Raw genomic sequence first — 24,928 nt, forward strand, 5'->3', positions numbered from 1 at the left:
AAGTACCCCCAGTTATTCGAAACCAATACAACCACTACTGAGGCTGAAGCTACTACTTCGGAATTTCGGGACGAAATTCCAGATCAACGGGGGGAGGATGTGACACCCCAGGAAAATCAGTGAACAATACAGTTTACCTAGCTTCCTCAGTGAGTGCATACCAAATTTCGGGACGAAATTTCTAATTAGTTGGGGATAATGTGACAACTCGTATTTTACCGTCCATTATATTGCGTGTAGCTGTCGAACTTATGTGAGTACGTGATTACAATAATTGAGTGAATGTTACGTGTTACGTGTTTGTGTGTCTAGATGTTATGTTTAGTGGACCGAACATTAAATTGAATCTCACAACTTTTGCGGCCCACACTCTTTGACTCGAGACCATGGCCCAAGTGGGGGGTTTCGGCCCACTTGCATCCTATACGTAGGCATACACAAAACCATTAGGGTTTTTACTTCTCACTATACACACAACCAAGATTGCACACACACGGTCTCTCTCTCGAGTCGGAACCTAGAATCGCCGAACACCCATTCAAGCTTTTGAATTCGGAATCCTTCTCTCCTTGTCTCGGTTAGTATCAAGTTAATGAATTCGTGCTTATATGATCTTGTTAGTATTCGAATTGCATGATAGTAATCTAGGGTTGTTGCTATATGATATATTGTCTTTGCAAGTCGGTTCACAAGAAGGTGATTTATGAATACATGATATTCGGGTCGAAGGCTATTGCTCTTGTTAGTGTTCCTGTTAAAAATCGAATTGGGTGAATGAGAATAACCGGCTGCATGTACACTAATTGGTCCGAGAATATGTTGTTAATCGGCTAGGTTGCATGATAGTTAAGGATTCGATATAAGGCTTGTATGATAATCCGATTGCATGTTGTTTGAATAAATTATTACTGTTCTTAATAACATGAAACCTGCTATGAACATGATCTATTGTTAGTATGAAACTGTTAATAGATATCTGTGATTGATCTGTTTTCCGAAACTGCCTAATTGTTTGCTGATATTACGGAATGTTCGTTGAATTGAATTTTTGGAAACTGATAATTGATTTGCATAAATGCGTATTGCATGAAATCAGGAAAAACTGTTACCATTTGCTTGTTTCGACTGGGATTGCGAGTCGAAACCCACGGTCTCGACTCGGGACCACACAACAACATCAGCCGAAACCAAGGTTGCGAGTCCTGTTGCGACTCGTAACCAGCCCATGAAAGGCCGTGACCAAGGTTGCGAGTCCCGTTGCGACTCGTGACCGGACCGTGTCAAGTCGCAACCTCACACAACAGCATGAACCGAAACCACGGTTGCGAGTCCCGTTGCGACTCGTAACCGGACCTTAATAACTCGAGACCAGCTCCGATTGCGACTCGAGATCATTAGTTGCGACTTGAGGCCTGTTATGCCCGCACACACTGTTTGGACCTTGCACTATCACGGGCCCAATAGATTGGGCCAAGTAATTGGACTGTTTTCACAATTGATGCTTGGGCTGCTATGATTACTTGGGCCGGTTAATATTGAGCCTACCTGTTTAAACCGTGCGAGTTGTAGTGCTTGACTGTATGTTATTGGACTGCTTATCTGGTTGGGCCGATATGTTATTATGCGGTATATATATTGGGCCGGGTTATGTTGGGCCAAGAGTAGAACGCACAAGTATGCTCTTGACTGCTCAGTGTTACCATGTTCTATAAGTGCTCGAAACATGTTAACTTGTATGTTTTATACGTGCATTACGTGAAGTCAAAACCTGACTTGTACTATAACCATGATAGGACGTGGTTGACCATTTACTTGCTACCTGTACTCTTTGTGTATCTGCCGAGCAAACCAAGGTGAGTTCACACAGCCAAGGCATGGGATTCCCGGGTTGGGAATTGGGTTGGATATGTTGATATTGAAAGAGTTACTCGAACTTACGCATTCACTAGACTATAGACCATCGTCCTCAGGATAGTCAGGACACGTTACGTAAAGCCTACGTAACCCAGTATTTGCCATTTGTCTCCCGGGTCGGGAGGACACGTTACGTAAAGCCTACGTAACCCAATACCTTCTACTGTCTTCCGGGTCGGAAGGACACGCTGCGTAAAGCCTGCGTAGCCCCCACGCGTACCATTGTCCTCGGGGAAGGGCACGTCACGTAAAGCCTACATGACCCAGTACGTATTCCTGTTCTCGGTAAAGAAGAACACATGGTCGGAAGTTAGTCTAGTAAGTACCATAATGGGAAGCCCGTTATAAAGGATAAACGTGAGGATCTCTCACCAATAGAATACACCTGCTTGGGAAGCCTTATTAGATGAACTTACGCATGATTATTACAAACTTACTTTCTGTGAACTCGCTCAACTAGTTTGTTGATTTTTTTGCTGCATGCCTTGCAGGACCTTAGGTACTTTATGGAGCTTGCACAGGGAGGAGCAGGTCGTTGTGGGATACGGATCATGAACGTTAATTGAACTTATAACTATTTTGAGTTTACATTACTATGCTTCCGCTACTTAAACAATGTTTGGTTTTTGGAACATCAGTCATGTCGTGATGAATTACATTAACTACTTATATTAATACTTGCTATGTTTGATATGATTGATGGCTTGATCCTGGTCAGTCACGCTCCCAAGCGGTGATACCCCGCAGGTGGATTTTGGGGGTGTGACAGGTTGCGTATAATTCTCCAGAGAGCGATGTAAAGTTTGAAATTGAACTAGAATTGATATGTGCAATAGATACACATATTTATACAAGATCCTAAGTATGAAATACGATATTTCATCGGCTTGGTATTTGTTTGATGGTCGCGGTGACACAGGTGTCACACCAATCAACGTGTTCTTCAACTTTTTTGAAGAAACCCAGTTTAATTTCATACAATATCTCATTTTTCCCTGTGATTTTGAAGCGAATCACTCGATTCGTTCGACTCGATCGCTGATAAGTATTTCTAACATTCAAATTTCATCAATCGGTGAAGAAATCTAAAGAAATCGGCTTCGATCTATTTAAGAAATTTTTGAATTGCATTTTGACGATCTGGGTTTTTGAATTGAGTCATTGCGTTTTACGATCTTGGCGGGGATCCGAGGGCAGCGCCCCTGGTTACAGGGTCCAAGGGGCGGCAGCCCCTGGCGGGATCCAAGGGGTAGAGCCCCTGGCTGAGGTCGAGCTGCATTAGAAATTTTAATTTTCTGGAAGTTGACTTATTTTCGTAGACAGTTTTTGATCTCCTATTTCCTGGTTCAAAGAGAACACTTTCTTTTGTGTTTTTAGGCCATTGCGTTTTAGAAATAAGACATTTTTATGTGTTCTTTGGCCATTGCGTTTTAGAAAAACACATTTTTGAAGTGTTTTTAGTCATTGCATTTTAGGTAAAACACCTTTTTATGTGTTTTTAGTTCATTGTGTTTTAGAGAGAACACTTTCTTTTGTGTTTTTAGGCCATTGCGTTTTAGAAATAAGACATTTTTATGTGTTTTCTGGCCATTGCGTTTTAGAAAAAAAGACATTTTTAATTGTTTTCTGGCCATTGCGTTTTAGAAATAAGACATTTGTTTGTGTTTTTGGTGCATTGCGTTTTAGGTAAAACACATTTTTATGTGTTTTCTGTCCATTGCGCTTTAGAAAGTACACTTTTTTTTTGTGTTTTTAGGCCATTGCGTTTTAGAAAAAAGACATTTTTAAGTATTTTCTGGACATTGCGTTTTAGAAATAAGACATTTCTTCGTGTTTTTGGTGCATTGCATTTTAGGTAAAACACATTTTTATGTGTTTTCAGTCCATTGCGTTTTAGGAAGTACACTTTTTTTGTGTTTTTAGGCTATTGCGTTTTAGAAATAAAACATTTCTTTGTGTTTTCTAGCCATTGCGTTTTTGAAATAAGACATTTCTTTGTGTTTTTGGTGCATTGCGTTTTAGAAAAGTCATTTTCGTACATTTTTTTCCATTGCGTTTTACGCAACTGGGTTTTTGAATTTTTTTTTGAAAATATAGCAATAGTATACTCGTTTTAAAGATAAAAAACGCTCGTTTTTTGGTGCAATTTTTATAAAAAAATAATGTCGTATAAAAAGTTATTAACGTTTAAAAAATTGGGGGGGATTGGAGGAGAGAGAAACTATTGTCCTGGATTGACTAGAATGCCCTTACACAAACTCACGCGCCTCTTTTTTTCTCTTCAATTTCACTCATTTAATCTTAGCCCTTGATTAAATCTATTGATGGTCAAGATTGCTTTTTAGCCATCCTAGCCAAAAAAACTTCCTATTATATCCTAACCATGGTTGTAAAACAAGGTCTCCAAGCCCGAGTACTCTTCGAATAGTCGCTACAAGGTAGGATGTCGAGGCGACTTTCTTCAAGTCCGCCTAATTACTCGGAATCAATCAAAAGCGGTCAACCTCGGCCAGAATCGGATCTAGTAAGTCAACTCGGGTCGAGTTTAACTTAAAATAAACAAAACATAATTTCTATGCCTATCATATTAAAGAATAAATATCATTTTTCACGTATTTTGTTATAAATATTAGTAAATTTATGTTATTTGATATATATTTAATTTCTGAAAACTAATTTCTTTACAATTTAACATGTCCGAGTACTCCCCGAGTACTCTCCATCTAGGCGGAGTACTCTCAACTCCTTGGTCGACCGACTAGAGAGCGCCTAGCGACTTTTGCAACCATGATCCTAACCCTTTCTTTATTTACCAGGTTGTGTGGACCTTGTGTGTTGTGAATAAAGATGATAAATACCATAAGAAAATGTTTAAGATCACTCATAATCAGAAAAATGTCAGTTTCTTTATGTCACACCCTACTAGTAGCGGAAGCGTATTGTGTATGATGTAAGAAAGGTAATCATTGCATCCAAATGAGTAAACATAATAAACCACAATGATGCCGTAGATATATTGTTTTCAACAAAAGATTACAAGTTTTCCAAACATAGTTTCCAAATTCACCAACGTTCACAACGTTAACATGACATAGTTTAAGTTATATCACACAACACAAAAGATGGTTTTTGACATAAAACATAGTGAGCTTTTGTCCCCTATATACCCATACGAAGTTGGGATATAAAAGACAAACCCTCCAAAAGTGGCTATCGTTGTCATAGACTTCCCCGTTCCCTGTAGTGTATCACCGACTCAAGACTTGTTTCCTGAAACACATGTAGTTTTAAAAGTCAACAAAAAGTTGAGCGAGTTCATGCAGTTATTGTTATCATATGAAATCTTTGCATTCTTGTAATGAAATCCAGGTATGTTAATAGCATATATGGAGTTTAAGGATCCATCAGTGGGTAGCGAGCCCCCTGACATTATGTACCATAAGTACGTAACCAACCCGAGACAACTTTGACATCATTGGGATCACAAAATCACTCCTATGGCACCAACCAGGAGTGGAGCCTGTCTCAAGCTCTATAGATCTACACCTTTTGCACCTTGGTCACTAAGTGATTAATGGTTACTATGTCATCATCCTACTTATGTACATTGATCATGTTATCATCTAAACCCATAGCTAACATACCCATAGTTTTGACATGTATTTCCCCTCGACTGTTTTAAAATAAAACATTGAAATCAGTGAAAGGAAGGACATGAACTCACAAGTTTGCGTTCCTATATTTAATACCGTAGTGAGCGTCCGTACGTGTGATTAACCTACATGTGTACTAACTTTATTAGACACTAGGTCTTATTAGACATCATACAAGTTGTTCATCTTGAATTCTTATTGTGTTTTCATTAGTCATCTTTGGAACAACTTTGTATTTTTAGAGCGTTGGTAGTTTATTCGCTCGATTGTTATATTTATTGAATTCAGAAGTGTATACATGTGTTCTACGTGTATTGAATTATGTGTGAACGGGCTTCGCCCTTCACATGTCCTCGTGTTGCACACGCATGTCATTGAGCCTTTGCTCCTGTCATTGGGCCGAGCCCATGTCATTGGGCCGAGCCCATGTCTTTCATGTTATTGGGCCTAACCCATGTTTTAATGTTATTGGGCCGAGCCCATGTCTTTTATGTCATTGGGCCGAGCCCATGCTTCTTGTCATTGGGCCTTGGCCCATGTGTTTTAGTAATTTGGGCCTACCCCAAATAATTTATCATTGGGCGCTAGCCCATGTATTTTAGTAATTTGGGCCTACCCCAAATGTTTTTTCATTGGGCCTTGGCCCAAATCTAATTTTTGTGAGCCCATTAGAAATAATCTTGCATTTTACTCAAAAATTTACCAAGTATGTAAACTTTTAAAATATTCATTTTTCATATGAAAATACTTGGTAATTTTTATAGTTTTGACTTTCCGGATTCTTGTTATCGGCCTCGTAGATTTGTGTTCGTTAAGTGTCTAAAAATATGTTATTTTTAGACTCGACATCGCAGTAATTTTCCTTGCGATGTCGATACGCCCAATTGTCATCGTCGAGTGTTATGTATTACTGTGTCGACCATTTCGTTTATTCGTCCGTTTAATAGCATTTCGTTGGAACATGTAGGAAACATGTATATGTATTTTTGGTGTCTTTTTATACTTGTCGCATACAAGTATTTCTTGTAATTATGAGTGTATTATTTTGATCACCCTAAAGGTATCTATGTACATACACATAGCACAAAATACATATACTTGATAAGTTTCCAAAATATATAATTTTTTTTGTCAAAAATTATATTTACACATTGTTATTATTTTCACCCTTTTATTTTGCGAAAATATATGTTTAAGTTCATAAGAACTCTTGAATATTTAAGGCTTAACTATTCTCATCAAAGCTTCCATAATGGCGTTTAAAACCACTAATCGCATTTAACTTTGTTAATCACCCTTTAACCCCAAATTTAATCGCGATTAGATTTTTAGAAAAAAATCGCCAAAGTTTCCCCTAAACTATGACGTTTCCCACGTTTTCAAAACGCCTTTAAATCACCAAATCAAGTTTCTAAATCACCACAATTTACCAAGTTTCACCAAATATCATTTTCACAACATTAATCAACACTCTTTCCTTCAAATTTCTCATGAGCATTACTTATGTTAAATTTCAAGACTTTAAAGTTAATCACTTGTCAAGTTAATCCTTTACATAAACTTGATTATGCTTGTTTTATGCTTTTAGAAATCCCCAAGTCTTACATATTTCAAGTTTATTAAGAATACCATGTTAGGATCGGAGTCTCTCATGATTGTGTTTGTTTGTAATAGATGAACAATGAATGAACATGATTCAATAATTTATGCAGCGGAAATGAACACAAACTTTGTAAACACAATCAAAGAGGAAAATAGTTTTGATAAACACATGTTTTCCATTGGTCGAAAGATTACAAATCAAATCAAAAGATTACAAGCATGCTTACAAACTACACTCCCCCTCAGCCTGATGCTCCCTAGTTGATTGCACAAGATGAAAGGATTGGATATGAGGAGATGAACTCACTCAGTCAATCAAATGTAACAGTATAGGGTACTGTTCCATTTATAGGCAAATCAAACCACTGAAGCATCTTAGCTGACGTCACCATGAAAGTGACATCTAACAACCTAACAACCTTTTAACCACTGTTACATGTAACTACTGCTAGCTAAACACTGACACTATTACAATAGACAAAGTAAACAAATGTTTCTTCATTCCACTGCTTCAATCCAAGCAGGGCTTTTGGTCTTTAGCAGCACTTGACTTAGGGCAGTAGATTATAGATCAGCACTTTGTCTTCAGCAGTTGTTGTATACAAGAAGTACTTAATGGACAGCAGTTGTAGTATACAAACAGTGGATGAGAGCCATCAGATGTTATAAACACTTTCAAGGGGAAAGCCTAGTGTAAACAGCTGCTTATGATGAATCCACTATTGTGAACCAGTTTTGGCTATCATTATCTGTTCCTCTGATAGGGTTCAATCCCAACAATCTCCCCCTGGAACAGATAATGCCAAAACCCTTCATTATTCTAGATCTTTATTGTCTCATCAGAAGTTCCCTAACTTGTCCTTTAAATTGTAGTTCAAAATCCATAGAACTTGTGTCAGCCTCATCCCTACACAGTATAAGCTCAAGGAGATCTTGTAGATCTTCAACACTCAGGCCTAGTGCTTATTCCCTTGATATGTGCTTTACTTCTCCATTGGATCTGATCAGTGTCAATACATGGGTCTTTTGATTAGACATCCATTTTAGTATTTTTGAACCCAATGGGTTTCTTGGGAGAGGTTTATTTACTGATGAGTTGGGAGATTGTGGCCTTGTGAAAATTTGTTGATCAGTACTCTGAGCTTTTGCTAGTTCAGAGTTTTCAACTGACATTTGTTTGAAAGCCATTTTTATGATGTCATTTGCTGCAGCTATGTCTTCTGCAGTTTCTTTTTCAATCTGATCTTGTATTTTTCTTTGATCTAACTCTGTGACTGTGGCATCTGCTGATATGATTAGTGGTTTAGGAGCATTGATCTGTTTTGGATCTTTGTATTCAGGCTTCTGTGGTAAACTAGGATCTGTCATCCTTCTTTATTTTAACCTTTCATAAGCCTCATCTATGTATTGCTTTGTCCATTTTGATATGGCTTTAGCAGTTCCAACCTTTGCATCCACCAGCTCTTGTTTCTTTCTTTTGTATTCTGAGGTAAGTTCATCAATGGCCTTTTTGTATTTGCTCTAATTTGGAGCTATCTTTTTCTTACTTGGATCATTCTTGATTTTCTTAATTCTGTTTACCTCATGCTTTAGTGCAACGAGTGGCCATTCACTGAATTGTTCTTCTTTGGCTGGATAAAACTTTTCTTTCATGATGAATGCAAGATAATCCTTTCTCATTTCCTTTTGTAGGGCAGCATCAGGTGGCATATTTGACATATCTTTGCTCAGGTCTCTTGCATAATCTTCCATTTATTTGACCTTGGTGAGTAAAAATTCCACTCTCTCAGAAATGGCTTTATCACCTTGATCTTTACATTCAATTCTAGCTCTTATATCTGCTTGACTGGCTTTGAGTTTTAGATACTCATCCATATTTACTGGGTTCCTGAAGCCTATGAGAGAAGGAAATCTTCTTTTTGAAGGATCATCCACCGTATAGAATTGTCTCATCTCATCCTTTACAACTTCCAATTCCAGTGGATAACTCTTAGTAATGGATACAATATTTGCAGGGTTTATTGGTTTGGCTAGAGTTGGTGGAGTGGATGGTTGTGGCTTGATAACATTGTAGGGTGTGGAGGAAAAAGGAATAGGTGCTGGTATATCATCATTATTCTTCTGAAATTTCCTTTTCCTTGTGTAAAGCTTTTTGGGTGAAGGGGGTTTTGGTTGTGATGTGGCACTGGGTTGTATGGTGCTTGTAGAAATGGTGAGAGCAGTGGTAGATGGCTGGCTAACAGCTGTTGAAACAACTGGTGTTTCAACCTCTGTTGTCATTACAACTACTAATGTGTCAGTAGACATCTTCTGCTTTTCAGCAGGTGGTGATTTCATGGTTGGTGATGTAGTTGAAGTGATTTTAGGTGATGGTGGTAGGGCAGTGGTTGTGGTGTGTGTTGAGATGATGGTTTTTGTTTTAACAACTGCTGAAACCTCTGATGTACCAACAATTGTTGATACAACAGGAGTTACATCCACTGTTCGGGTAGAGGTTTGATGCTTGGAGCCTTTGGGAGGTGGTTTGGAAGCATGCTTTGTAGGTCTGGATGGTGTGGATTTGGGTTGCCTCACTTGTCTAGTGGGCTTCTTCTTTTCATCCGTAGGATTTTCATCATCCTTTGGCTCAGAGGTACCCTGTGCATTCAGCTCCACATAAGCTCTTTTCTCCTGTTCCCACCTGGCTTTATCCTTAGCCTCTCTATCCCTTTTAACACTTGCCTTTGCTTCTGTAAGTGCTTTTGTGGTGACATCAATTTTCTTACTACCATCTGGCAAGGGAATCTTTTTAGTCATGGCATCTTTTTCTGGTTCAACATAAAGGCCATCATCTATTCCCTTCTTCTTCTTCTTCCATTCCTTGATTTTTCCCCCTTTTTGGCATTATCTGGGGGTAGTTGATCAATGAAGAGAACAACAGGAGGAGCAGTGCTAGTGATATTCAGGATGTGGGCCTTTATAGCCTTGATGTCTGCTTGGGTGTTTCTTTTTTTTTTTTTGAAAGGACTGCTTGGGTGTTTCTAAACCTTGACTCCATCGAGTTTCTCAGCTCTTGTACATATATTGCATGTTGCTGATCTGCCATTTGTCTTTGTTGTTGGAGCAGGGGTTGAAATAAATTACATAACTCATTTGCAGCAGGTGCAGGTTGTGCAGGTGCTTGAGCTGGAACAGTAGTGGGTTGCACTTTTTGAGCTTTTAACAACTGTTGCACCATATCTTTTATTTCATCGACAGATGTTTCAAGGTTGTCAATTCTACCCGTCAATTCCTGATATTTTAAATCATCACCCAATTTAATGGGATCATCTGATTCCCCACCATCAGTGGTTGTATCAATGTGTGATTTAGGGAAGGAATTCCAAAAGTCATCCATTGATGCCCCTTGTTCTTGGTACTGGGGTCTTCTTCCTTCAGCACTTGATAGCCTTTTGAAGGTACTAGTGGTCATAACAAACTCACTGGTGGTTACCAGAGGTGCTATAGAAGGAATTGCCTTCAAGGGAGTCTGATTGATGAAACAACTGGCCAAATGTAGATTTGTTGATCCAACACTTGTAGTTGCTGCTCTACTTGAACTACTGTCAGGAGTTACTTGTAACTCTTGCAGTGTAACCTCCTCAATTGTTGCTGGGATAGCAGAGGTATAAGTATCAGACCCAATAACTTATGGGAGTGTACTCTCAGTGACAGGTGATTGAGAGGAACTGGTTTGCGTCTGAACTACATCAACTGCATGCAACAAGGGTAGAATGGATTGTGGTAATGAGAGGGGTGAAGATAAGGATGTTGAAAGAGACATGTCCTTGGGATCAGGACTGAGGAAGATGGATCCAATTGGATCCAGAGCTTCATAATGTGGGGTCCCTGTGCTTACAACCTGATCCTTTTGTGAGGATGCAGGAGGAGTTTGAGGCAAGGGTGGAGAACTTTCTTCCATCTGCTGTGAGGAAGTAGCAGCAGTGGTTGTTGGTGACATTTGTGTTGTCATTGGCAGTGGCTCTGGGATCTCATCTTCCAGAGTTGCCTTTGTTTTGGGTTTGGGGGGCCTTTTGGATGATTTCTTTTTGGTCTTTTTGGTAATGGCAGGTGTGGGTTTCATAGCAGTGGTTCGACTACTATGATCACCTGGAGCAGTGGGCTGAACAACAGATACCTGAGGAGCAGTGGTCGTTGCTAAAGTCTGCTCAGGCACCTCTGCTTGTGTTTTTGTAGGTGTTAACATTATAGTGAATGTTTCAGGTGTTAAACCATTTATTTTAAAAGAAACACCTTGGATGAGCAAATTTTCATTTTCCTTTCCGAATTTTTGTTTAAAATAGTAGCTTAGAAACCTTGGAAAAAGTAAAAATGATTTGCTATCAACATTTTTTACCAAGTCATCAAAGATCTCCTGGGAATAGTTAAAATTTTCATTTTGTAAAATGGCAAAAACTAGGTATTGAATCTTTAATGGTATTTCATTAAAAGCAGTTGTTTTATTTGAAACACACATCAAAAGGATATGGAATAAAAACCTAGGTGCAGAAGGGAAGAAGCCTTTTTGTAAGGTATCCCTTTTTGTTTGCTCCGTATACCCTCTTTCAAGGAAATCAGTTTTCAACTCGTTTTTGGGAAAAGAAGTTAATGGCTATAACTGTAACACCCCGAAATCGAGTTTGCTAATCAAACTCCGTTAATACTAAAAGACGGCTAAAGTACCGTTAGTAGTAAAAATAACCCGGCAAATATTTGGATTTAAATAAGAAATCCTAATATTAAATACAAACGAATTCAAGTTTTAAGGAATTGAGTTTATAAGAGCCCGAGTTAACGGGACTTAAAATAAGCCTAGTCATAAATTCCCCGAACCCACTAAATTAACTAGGAATATTTAACCTAGTTAATTAGTGGGAATATCGTTAAAAATAATTAGGTTGTGACCTAATTAATAATAAACTAAACTTGAGGGACCAAAGCTGCCAAAAAGGAAACTTGTTTTATTAAAACATAAAAATCAACACATATCACAAACTTAGTGTGTGTATATGTCGATCATCAGGAGAAGAAACAAAGGGAAACCCTTGTTTAACCTTAATCCATCAAATTGGAGGGCAAATCAAGACCCATATCGATGCATGAACATAAATAAACGATCACCAAGTCAAGGGGATCGTAAGGTATGTCAAATTTTTGATGTTTATGAAGTTGGGATTCTTGATGAACTTATGAAAAATCGAAATTGAAGCTTGAATGTTAGATGTTTGAATGAAACTATGATAAATTCATGGTTAGGAATGAACCCTAATCAATAATTTGTTGTATTGATGTTCATACACATGAAATTGAGAATCACCCACATATGTGTTAGATGGGTTTTGTAGAGGGATTAAGAATACTAGAATCTTGATCATGAAACGGGTGTTATTGATTTTTGTGAAACGAATCTAGGTTTTGTTATGCATGCTAGATGTAAAGAACTTGAAAATAATGTTAATCTTGGCTAAGTAGTTAGTCATGAGCTTGATTGCTAGTAGTAAAAATTTCATGCCCATAAGGTGTTCGATGTAATGCCTAGGTGAACATGGTGAATTAATGTGTTTTGATGATAGTAGAAATACCTTTCACTATCATAGTTATTAATTATGTGAAATATTTAGCACATGGTTTATACATGATTGTTGCTTGAGTAGCTAAGCAAATGAGTATATTGAGTTCATTAGTGCAATTGCATATGATATAAGCAGTTTGACCTTTAAGAGTCAAACCAGACTATAATAAAAATCGTATGCGGAAAATTGTAAAGAGAGTCCATAAGTATAATAGTCATAGTATTGATGACTAATATAACTATCTTGTGGATGATCGTATTATAGCTCGACTTTTGACAAGCTAGGCGGAAGCTTGAGAAGAAGCGGGTCAAGTAGGACGATTACTTAAGAAAAGTATAAGCGGATGCATGGTAAGTAAAACTTACACTTTTTTGTAGAATACTTAATTATTCTATAAGCTATAAACTCGATAATGATAATATTAGAAATATGGATTCCGACGCGATTGATACGGGCCGGAACATATATAAAATTGATAAAAACCATGATTAATGGTAAACATGAGTAAATGGTAATATTGCCGCGAAATGATGAACATGCAATGAATCTCGAGATGTTACTGTATAGGGTAACACATGATAATGATAGGGATAAAGTGATCATTTAGTCGCGTGTCGACAAACATAAGTTAAAGCTATAAGACACCCTACGGTATAAGCCGAAATGGGTTAAATAACGAAATGGTAGATATATATATACCATTCTAAATACAAACGCAAATTATTTGGTTATTTAGACCAAATGGGTCAAAGTGTGACATTTTAGCGCCAATTGACAAATGACGACTAATAAGTACTTGCCAAGTTTTATGCTTACAGGATAATAATGGTTTATGGATTTAAAATGCTACGAATTAGCATATTATGGATGCAAGGTATTGAAACGGGTCAATATATTGATCCGAATCAGGTACGTATAATGATTCAGCTCATCGTTTAGAACTTGAAGTTCTATAAGAGTTAAACAAGGTCAAAATGAATATTCGGTTATCTTTTAGGTAAACCGAATAATTTGAGTTATAGACATGGTGTTTTAGAAACATAATGGTTTCTAAACAAAATCATAGTTAAAGAGGGTCGAATTTTAGGTCAACAAGTATTTAAAAGTCCTTCGTCGTAAAGGAAGGACTAAAATTGACCAAAACGCCCTTGTAAGCCAAATAGAGCTAACGACCCTTAAAGATTGTTTGGAAATGAGTTTTACAAGCAAATAGATACTTAGAATAAGTATAAAAAGCAAAAGAAGTAATTCTTTGGTCAAATGACCCTATATGAGTCTTTGCCGTAAAATGATAATCCGAGGAGTAAAACTCGAAATAAATATATCTCCACATTAAATCCTCCACACATATAGTTGTGGTGGAAAATCATTTGATGAATATTGCGGAAATAAGATGCTAGAAATAAACGAGTATGAATTATGCGGAAAAGTGCTTAAATACCCTTAACGGGTCAAAATAAGCATTTAAGTACAAACGGGTTTAAGAATATACATAAACTCGTGAATTGAACCTAATGTGATAGATAACATTTAAATTATAAGGTTCATGTGAGATTGGGATCAAACAAACATGTTTGTTTGATAAATGCATGAACGGGTCAAAACTTTGTAAAAAGGTAATGAGTCGAAGGCTTGGAATTCTCAAAATTTGTTATGCCGGATGTTGGATTTTAACTCCATAAGATGGAGAATTAATTTGCGAGCGCGTAGGAAAAAGAATCGCGTAAAACGGACTTGTATAGTGAAAGTTATGCAAGTTCTAAGTTAATATTTGGTGAATTTTCGTAGCTGGGCAAAGTGTAGCAACAATAAAGGAACTTGCTGTCAAAAAAGGGGCCAGGTGGGGCGTCTAGCCCCCCCTGAATCCCAAAATTGTTTAATTTTGTTTGTTTGACCCACATAACTTGTTTAAACTTGTTATTTAACTATCAAAACTAACTTTTAAGTTGGTTTTGATCATAGGTGAATGTCAAGAGTGCCCGGATGAAGATCAAGCTCAATGAGGAACCGAACACGATAAAATACAAGCTTCCGCGCGGCGTTTTATCGTATCTTTTAAACGACGAATTCAATTACATTAAGTTGTATATTCTTTTAAATTGTAAAAGTTTTAACTAACGTTATTTATAAAAATTACATGTTTGTTTTCGTAAACTATACGAAAACCGTAAAATAATAGTGAGGGTGTTACAATAACGGTTTCACCTTGAAACTCAAGTGTGGCATTTTTCCAGAACTCTCTCTGGGTTTGTTGATAAATTGGAGCATCAGCAATTAACAAAGTTTTGTACTTTGAAGCTGAAAGAATATCAATGATAGAATCGAAGGTTCTGGAGGTGGTGGGTTTTTTCAGTAAACCCAAGTAATTGTGAGGGGATTTGTATGGGATTTCAATGGGTTCAGCGGCCATTTGAGTGACCTTTTTGGAAGATGAGGATGATTTTGATTTTGATTTCGTCATTTTGATGAAGAAGAACGGAGAATGATTTGAGACGGAAAGTTGGAAACTGCTTTGAGAAGAGAATTTTGGAATTCAATTCGACAGTGTAAAACCCTGTTTGGGGGTTTTGGTCACGGTTTTATTTAGGGAAAAAGTGAATGCTGATGTGGCAGCGGTTACAAAGATCTGATGGCTAGAAACTGACCACGTGCCATCCTCTGATGAAAATGTTGGTGCATACATCTGTCGACTTCGTCTTGTATCGAGTCTAGTACTAGATATGTTAGATCAGGGCACATTGTACGGGAAAATAGAGTTTTAGAGTTGATTTCCCATGAAATGGTGATTTCCCACGAAATGTTGATTTCCCACGAAATGGACATGTCATTTCGTGGGGAATTAGAAAATTACACTTTCGTGGGGAATTAGAAACTAGTCATTTTGTGGGGAATCAGAAATACTATAAATAGGCTTGTGATATTGTCATTTCGTGGGGAATCAGAAAATCATACCGAGGTGCTGCCGGTTTGATTCTTGAAGGTACAAGTTAATATCAATCAGAGAAGTGATTTAAGTGAATTGCTAGCTGTTTCTTCATCAGTTACTTGTTTTCCGCACCTGTAACTGATTTAAACTCCTCTGAACGACTCGTTCGGGTCTACAAACGATCCTACAAGTGGTATCAGAGCTCAGGAGGAGGAGTTCTGTCGAATTTAGCTGAAAAATTCTGATTTCTACTCATTCTTTCACGTTTTTTCTGATTTTTACAAAATCGAACGGGTTTTTACGGTCCAAATCGGCTGATTTTTGGATATGTTGTGCGTAAACATGTATTAACAAAGCCTTAAAAATTTCAGCTTTAAATTTGTCACACCCGCTCATAGCGGAAGCGCGAGGTGTGATCTGTATGGTTTTCATTGCATAAATATCGATGTACATGAACAAACTATATGAATAAAACATACTCCATTGCCATTACATAAGTGTTTCAAAACATTACAACATAAGTTTAGTGTGTCGGTTACAAACCATTAACATGAAAGTAAAGTGTTATTGTTTCATACATCAAAATGAAAATAAACTACTAAGGTTTAAACCATAATATTGCCGCAAAGAGGCGGAATATAACAGTTAAACCCTCCAAAAGATGGCATGGAGTTCTGGTACTTGTTATCTTGATTGATGGGAACTGATGGGAACCAAGTTTAAAAGTACTCCTAGGGTGATGGCATTGCTTCAGGAGTGGGACGTGCAGGCAGTTTGCTCAGAAGATGTTGGCTGATAGTTGATATTGTTCTTTCTTTCTAGATGTTTAGTCTAGTTGGGTTTTGATTTGGTTTTCTATTTGTGTTGGTGTTTTGGTGTACTTCATGGGATATGCCCCATGTTTGAACTAGTATGGCCGTCTCCACACTACTTGTTTTGTTTTGTTTTGTTTTGTGAATATATAAAATCACCGGGGTAACCCTTTACCCAAAAAATACTTGTTATCTTGACTGAGAATCCCGACATGGTCCATTAATTCCCTGAAATACATGTTAAGTTTGGAAAACATCAACAAAAGTTGGCGAATTCATGCAGTTTAGTTGTAAAAGATGTATTTAAAATGTAAGTTGTAGTATGTAAAGCATCAATGAAATCGTTGATCATTAATGTTTTGCAAGGACATTAATATGTGTGACGAAAAAGGAAGCAATCCAACCCTAGACGATTTTTATGTCGACTCCTATCGACTGGGACACAAAAGCACTCTTCTGTATGGGTCCACGACCAAGAGTGGGGCTCGCCAAAACCCATTATATCTAACCACATGTACCTAGGTCCAAACTGGATTAATGGTGCTTAGATGTATAACCCTAATTCGCACATGATCTAAGGTGTTTCATTCCCTAACTTTAACATAGGTTGAACATGTATTTTCCCCGATAGTTGTAAAGTTGTAAAACATTTAAATGAATAGGGGACATGAACTCACAGTATTGCGTCCGTGAATGATAAGTGTTTGTGATCTTACGCGTGGTCATCTTGAACAAGGTTGCGACCTACAAATGTTTTTATAGTTGTTAGACACTTCGGTCTTTGTAAATGACTTGAGTACAAGTCTTGTGTTTTAAATATGTGTAAGACTTGTATGTCTTTGTTGTTCGTTGAACTGTGTATTAGATGTATGAATTGTTAAACTGTTATATATATATATTTCACCAAATATATATATATATATATATATATATATATATATATATATATATATATATATGTAATCCTGTATTTTTACTAATTGTGTCATTGGGCTTAGCCCAAGAATTTATGTTATTTGGGCTCAAAAAAATGTTGGGCCTAAATAGTATTGGGCCTCAATAGTGTTGGGCCTGAATAGTGTTGGGCCTAAATAGTGTTGGGCTTGAATAGTGTTGGGCCTAAATAGTGTTGGGCCTAAGTAGTGTTGGGCCTGAATATTGTTGGGCCTAAATAGTGTTGGGCCTAAATAGTGTTGGGCCTAAATAGTGTTGGGCCCAAATGTTATTGGGCTTAATGTTATTGGGCCTTGGCCCAATGTTTGGTTTTGGGCTTAGCCCATGAGTCTTGATATTGGGCTTAGCCCATGTGTTTATGTTAAGCCCAATTAGGATGATAAGCCCATTTGTAAAATAGCCCATTTGTTATAAATAAGCCCATTTGTTATAAAATATATTCTTTCATTTTTATAAAAATTACTAAGTATAGGCTTTTTAGTTAAAAGAATACACAATAGTTTTTATAAGTTTTAAAACATCCGGATATTGTTGTCGGTGATTTGTATGTATTCGTGTCGAAAGATCGCCTAAACGTCGTAGTAACTCCTCGGAATGGCGATATGTTCATAGATTTGCCCGTCGTCCGTTTTGACCGTAAGTTGTGTTCGAAAGCTCGGAATGTCCGTAAGGTGTTTATAAGGCGTGTTTATATGTAGTCTTGTAAGACTTTAGTCGAAATGTTTATTGTGTTCATTTGTATCATTGTATTCAAGTTCCTAGTTATAATACATATAACTAATACAAACATATAACACATAGCACTTAAGTTGTTAAGTTAACTAAATATATATTTTCTCAAAAATATATATTTATATCAAACTTTGATTTTTTAAAAACTATTCTCAAAAATCTTTTAATCTAATAAAGATTTTGTCAAAAATAATAGTTTTTATAACTTATGATTTTTAAGAAAACTTGGCCATATTTTATTAGAAATATGGACTTTGCTATGTTTAATAAAAACATATCTTTTTCTTATAAAATCACCACTAATCTTCTCATATTTTTCTTAATAAAAACATATGAGATTTATAACATAACTTATCAAGATGAACTCTTAATCATGTAGGGTTTTCGGTATGATCATTTCATATGTTTACTAGATTAAAATCCATGTTTACTTCTAGTTTCATCAAGTTTTATAAAAATCTCAACTTGTATGTTACTTTTCATAATCTTGTAAAAGCATTATTCTTAGTTAGAAACTTTATATACTTTAACAAAAACAAAGATCATGATCATCCATCTAATCTTTTATGTTTAACAAAACCCTTAAACACTTTCATGAACACTTGTTAGATTATGTTTTTAAACATCATCTAACAAGTTATTTGTATGCTAATCATCAAAAGTAGATCAAATATGCAAGTAATCATCAATAAATCACAACATAAACAAACTTTTATATTATGATTATTATTTTGCTTCTTTATATTTTCATCTTATTTTGTATTGTTCTTTTAGTTATAAGTTGTTCTTTAACAATAAATACATAAACAAGTATGAAAATAAAGGATTTAGAAGGCTCACTTCTAGCTCTTGGCTAGGGATGATCTAGGTGAAAATGAAAAGCAAAGAATATGAAGATTTGATGGTTGAAAGCCCTTAGATGGATGGAAATGCTTGCTTCTACTTGTGGTTGCCTTAGATCCTCCTAAGTTCCATAAAAATGCTTCTTGATCATCTTGAAATAGCTTAAAAATGGAGATGTGGTGATGGTGTATATGGACCGAAAATGGGGTGTTGTTGGGAGCTTTTGGTGTTGTGAAGATAGGAGGTGAAATACATGAATGAAAGGGTTAGAAAATGAAGGTAACTAGTTGCTACAATGATCACATTTCACCACTTGCATCAACTTGCAAGACTTTAGTAACCATCTAGGATATTTGTTGGTAACTAGTTGAAAAAGTGGGTCCCACAAAGGGGGTGTTGCAACCGTGAATGGGGGGGGGGGTTCCCTTTGCTTTTCCTTCTTGAATTACTTAGTAAAAATGTTAGAGTTCTTAGATAGTTGTTTTAGGAAGTTTATAAATATAAGTGTTTAGGTGTTTAAAGGGTGTTAAATGATCATTAATAGACCAAAATGATCCAATTAACACTAGATGACCATTAAAAAAAAGATTTGATATTGTTCGGACATTTGTTTCGAATTGTTTTGGTTAGATGTTATTTGAATGCTAAGTTGCGAAACATGTGTGAATTGATGTAGTTATTGGCTCGGATGATACCCGAATGTATCCTCACATGAATTATATTTCAAATAATATTTTTACATGTCGTAAAAATATTAGAAAGCTGATTTCTGCAGAATTTCTGCGGAAAAGTGTTGAAATCGTCGATTTAGTGCTTTTCGGGCAATTTTTAGTGTTATCAGACTTCGGAAAGGATTTAAATCAAACCCTTGTATTCCTAGTTAGGGTTTAATATATATAAGATGTTGGACTTTTGCCTAAGTTCTAAAGATGTCGTTTAGATGATTTCTGCGGATTCTGCTTTTTCGTCAGAATACTAGTTTATTAGGTGCTTTTCTAGTAGTTTCGATGCATTGTTTAAACTGTTCCAAATGTACTTAATAAAAATGAATCATATGCATCCTAAGTAAGTATTCCTTAAGTATTCTATTGTATGTCACGAAATAAGCAGTTCGGATGTTCAAAATGAATAAAAAAATGTTGCTAAAAATGAGTATTTTAAGTGTGAAAAGTTACCGTAAATTGGCAGTTGTCACATTCTCCCCCTGTTATTAAGAATTTCGTCCCGAAATTCTAGCTGAGTCATCCTTTGCAGGAGTCTTCGGGAACAGGTGAGGATATTTTGCCTTTATTCGATCTTTACATTCCCAAGTATACTCGGGTCCGTGTCGAGAGTTCCAACGAACTTTTACCAATTTGATACGACTTCTCCTTGTTTTCTGGATCTTCCAATCCATGACCTCAACAGGTTCTTCAGTGTATTGGAGTTTGTCGTCTATGTGAACTTCATCCGCCGGGATGATAAATGTTTCTTGTGTTGGACTCTTCTTAAGGTTCGACACATGAAACGTGTCGTGTACACTACTTAGTTCTTCTGGTAACTTCAGCTTGTAGGCAACGGTGCCAATCTTTTCCAAGATTTCAAAGGGTCCTACATAACGGGGGTTAAGCTTTCCACGCTTACCAAATCTTGCTACACCCTTCCAAGGCGAGACTTTCAATAAGACCTTGTCTCCGACCTCGAAAGATAACGGCTTCCGTCTCTTGTCTGCGTAGCTCTTTTGTCGATCGCGGGCCGCCTTGATACGGTCTTTGATCTGAAAGATTTTATCGGTAGTCTCTTGGACTAACTCTGGACCGATGAGTTGTTTATCGCCCGCTTCCGCCCAACATAGCGGAGAGCGACACTTTCGACCATAGAGAGCTTCGAACGGCGCAGCTTGTATACTTGTATGGTAGCTGTTGTTGTAGGAAAACTCAACCAATGGTAGATGAGTATCCCAGTTGCCGCCTAAATCCATAACACACGCACGAAGCATATCTTCGAGTGTTTGGATTGTCCGCTCACTCTGGCCGTCAGTTTGTGGATGAAAGGCCGTACTCAGATTCAAATGAGATCCAAAGGCCTCTTGAAAAGATTTCCAAATTCTTGAAATGAAGCGATCATCTCGGTCTGAGATGATTGAAATAGGCACTCCATGATGAGCCACTATTTCTCTGAGATAGATTTCCGCCAGTTTCTCTGTACTATCCTTCTCCCGAATCGTAAGAAGTGTGCGGACTTTGTCAACCTATCGACGATTACCTATATCATGTCATGGCCTTTTGAGGTCCTGGGTAACTTCGTAATGAAGTCCATCGATATCTGTTCCCATTTCCAAACGGGAATCTCGGGTTGTTGTAGTAAACCCGATGGTTTCTGATACTCTGCCTTGACTTTCGCACAGGTCAAGCATTTTCCGACATAGATAGCGATATCCCTTTTAAGGTTAGGCCACCAAAAGTACTCCTTCAAGTCTTGGTACATCTTATCCGATCCAGGATGGATCGAGTACTTAGACCTATGAGCTTCCTTAAAAATAACATCTCGAAGGCCTCCAAAGAGTGGAACCCAAATTCTACCCATAAGGTATAAAGTTCCATCTTCTTTTGGCACTAATTGTTTTTCCATGCCTCGAAGTGATTCTGTTTCAAGGTGTTCTTCCTTAAGTGCTTCTTGTTGTGCATCACAGATTTGTGTGGTAAGATTCGTGTGAATTGTTATCTCTAAGGCTCGAACTCTCAAAGTTCTAACCCGTTCCTTGCGGCTCAAGGCATCTGCTACAACGTTTGCCTTGCCCGGATGGTACTTAATTTCACAATCATAGTCGTTCAACAATTCAATCCAGCGTCGCTGACGCATATTAAGTTCCTTTTGATTGAATATGTGCTGAAGACTCTTATGATCCGTGAAAATTGCACACTGAGTACCGTATAAGTAATGCCCCCATATCTTCAAAGCGAATACCACTGCGCCTAACTCGAGGTCGTGAGTGGTATAGTTCTTCTCATGAACTTTTAGCTGTCGGGATGCATACGTGATAACTTTATTCCGTTGCATAAGTACGCATCCCAAACCTTGATGTGATGCATCGTAGTATACTACAAAGTCATCGGTTCCCTCGGGTAGTGATAAGATTGTTGCCTCGCACAACTTATCCTTGAGTAGTTGAAACGAGTCTTCTTGTTTCTCTCCCCAATCGAACTTCTTGTCTTTTTGGGTAAGGGAGGTTAGTGGTTGAGCAATTTTTGAAAAATTCTCGATAAACCTCCGATAATACCCCGCTAATCCCAAGAACTGTCGGACTTCAGTTGGAGTCTTGGGTGCTTCCCAGTTCTTAATTGCTTCGATCTTCGCGGGGTCTACTTGAATGCCTTTCTCGTTCACTATATGCCCGAGAAATTGCACTTCACGAATCCAAAACTCACATTTGGAAAATTTTGCGTATAGTTTCTCCTTCTTGAGTAGTTCTAAGATGGTTCTCAAATGTTGTTCATGCTCGTCTGCCGATCGTGAGTATATCAAGATGTCGTCAGTGAACACTATGACGAATTTGTCGAGATACGGCTTGCACACGCGGTTCATTAAATCCATGAAGACCGCCGGTGCGTTCGTTAAACCAAAAGGCATAACGAGAAACTCGTAATGACCATAACGAGTTCGAAAGGCCGTTTTCGGTATGCTTTCTTCTTGTATTCGTAGCTGGTGATACCCCGATCGTAAGTCTATCTTGGAGTAGAAGCTCGAACCTTGCAGTTGGTCGAATAAGTCATCAATCCTCGGTAGTGGATACCGATTCTTGATGGTGAGTTTATTCAACTCTCTGTAGTCGATACACATTCTGAATGTCCCGTCCTTCTTCTTCACAAAAAGAACTGGAGCTCCCCAAGGCGAGAAGCTTGGTCTAATGAATCCCTTATCCAACAACTCTTGAAGTTGTGTGGACAATTCCTGCATCTCAGAAGGTGCTAATCGATATGGAGATCTGGCTACAGGTGCTGCTCCCGGTACTAAGTCGATGTGAAACTCGACTTGTCGAATTGGTGGTAATCCCGGCAAGTCGTCAGGAAAGACTTCAGGAAAGTCTCTTATCACAGGAATGTCTTTCAGCTACGGCCCCTCGGCCTTCTTGTCAACAACATGCGCAAGGAATGCAATACCACCCTTCCGTAAGCACTTCTGTGCCTTCATACAGTTGATAATCCGCATTGGCATGTCGCGCTTCTCTCCATGAATAACAAGTGTCTCTTCGTTCGCTAGTGGTAGGCATATGATCTTCTCATGGCACACGACTTCGGCTCGGTTATCGGATAACCAATCCATGCCGACCACTACGTCGAAACTACCCAACTTCACGGGTAAGAGATCGATTTTGAATGTTTGTTCGCCAAGTTCTAAGGAACATCCCTTAGCAACTTCCCCGGACTCGACTAGTTTACCGTTTGCCAATTCTATTGAGTAAGGCACATGTAACTTACTTGTTTCTATGCCCACAATATTTTTAAAGTCCATAGAAATAAAACTAAAATCGGAACCGGTATCAAATAATATGGATGCGAAATGATTGTTGATGAGGAACGTACCAGTGACCACATTAGGGTCTTGGCGCGCATCCTTTGCTCCGATCACAAATGCCCTACCCTGAGCTGGGTTTTCTTTAGGACAGTCTTTCTTGAAGTGATCCTTGCTTCCGCATCTAAAGCATCCTTGACCACGCCCATTTCCATTCCCATTCTTGTTACCATTTCCACTTCCCGATCCAGTATTATTTCCCGTTCCCCAACATGATTCAGCACGGTGGCCATTCTTGCCACACTTGTCACACTTGACAACCCGACAATCGCCCAAATGATGATATTTGCAAGGCTCACACTTGGGTAAAGTACCAGCGTACTTCTTAGGACCAGTGTCGTTTGTGGCTACAAACGCCCTTGCATCCTTTTGCGAGTTATTCTGTCGCCTGTTGTTGTTGTTGTTGTTGTTGTTGGGGTTATTGTTGTTGTGGTTGTTGTTACTGTTGTTGTTGTTGTTATTACCACGGGTTCCCTTCTTGAAATTTGAGTACGTCCTCTTCCCACTGTTGGAAGACTCGACATGTGTTTCCTTCTTCTCATCACCTTTCTCTGAGAATATATTCATCCTGACCCCGTCTTCAGTGAGGCTCACGGCTATAGTCACAGCCTGAGTAATAGTCGTGGGCTTAGCTGCAGTAACCAAACTCCGAATCTTGGGAGAAAGTCCCCAGATGTAGCGCTCGATACGCTTGTATTCAGGTGTTACAAGATAAGGAATCACGCGGGACAGGTCGTGAAAGCTTTGCGTATATCCAGTGATATCAGCTCTGACCATGGTAAGGTGCCAAAACTCGTTCTCCAATTTCTAGAGTTCAGCACGAGAACATTACTTATCCCTCATACGTTCCTTCAGTTCATCCCAAGTCAACGCATAAGCAGTGTTATCACCCAAAGTTTGCACTTGTAAGTTCCACCATGTAAGGGCCTCGTTGAGAAACATGCCAGTAACGAAAGTGACATGCTGACTAGCGGAACATCTGCTCATTCTGATGGTGGAATCCGATTTCTCAGTCCAGCGCACGAAAGCCACAGCACCGCCTGTGCCATCATAGTTAAGTAGCTTGCAGTCCAGAAACTGCTTGAATGTGCACCCTGAAATTGGACAAACGGATTATGAATGAGCAAACAGTGAATCGTACGAATAGATCATGAAAGGATTTGAATGAGTTGCCACTAAAAAAATGTCTAAACATTACAATTAGCATTGTTTCCATTTGAAGTACCGCCTGTTCCACCAGTGCCGCCACTGGTTTCGACGCGCGATGCTTCGTACAGTGCTATGGCTTGTGTTATCCTTTCTTCAATTAGTGCATTCAGTTATACCTCAGTCGTAGGCATTGGTGGGGGT

At 38.1% G+C, this 24,928-nt stretch overlaps 1 protein-coding gene across 1 annotated transcript; it reads right to left on the reverse strand.

Annotated features, from left to right (window-relative positions):
* Positions 1 to 23,116: 23,116 nt before the first annotated feature.
* LOC110866776 lies at positions 23,117 to 24,355 on the reverse strand. Its single transcript, XM_022115925.1, has 2 exons — positions 24,072 to 24,355; positions 23,117 to 23,966 (listed from the first exon to the last, which is right to left on the reverse strand). Exons 1-2 carry the CDS (start codon positions 24,353 to 24,355, stop codon positions 23,117 to 23,119), a joined length of 1,134 nt encoding a protein of 377 aa, XP_021971617.1.
* Between the last annotated feature and the right edge of the window lie 573 nt (positions 24,356 to 24,928).

Source organism: Helianthus annuus, chromosome 7 (genome assembly GCF_002127325.2).
Source record: "Helianthus annuus cultivar XRQ/B chromosome 7, HanXRQr2.0-SUNRISE, whole genome shotgun sequence".
Taxonomy (NCBI): Eukaryota; Viridiplantae; Streptophyta; class Magnoliopsida; order Asterales; family Asteraceae; genus Helianthus; species Helianthus annuus.

Coding starts and splice junctions, on each gene's coding strand:
- LOC110866776 (XM_022115925.1), bottom strand. CDS start 24,355: ATGGTCAGAGCTGATATCACTGGATATACGCAAAGCTTTCACGACCTG. Junction 23,967..24,071: donor TCCAACAGTGGGAAGAGGAC/GTACTCAAATTT, acceptor CAACAACAACAG/GCGACAGAATAACTCGCAAA.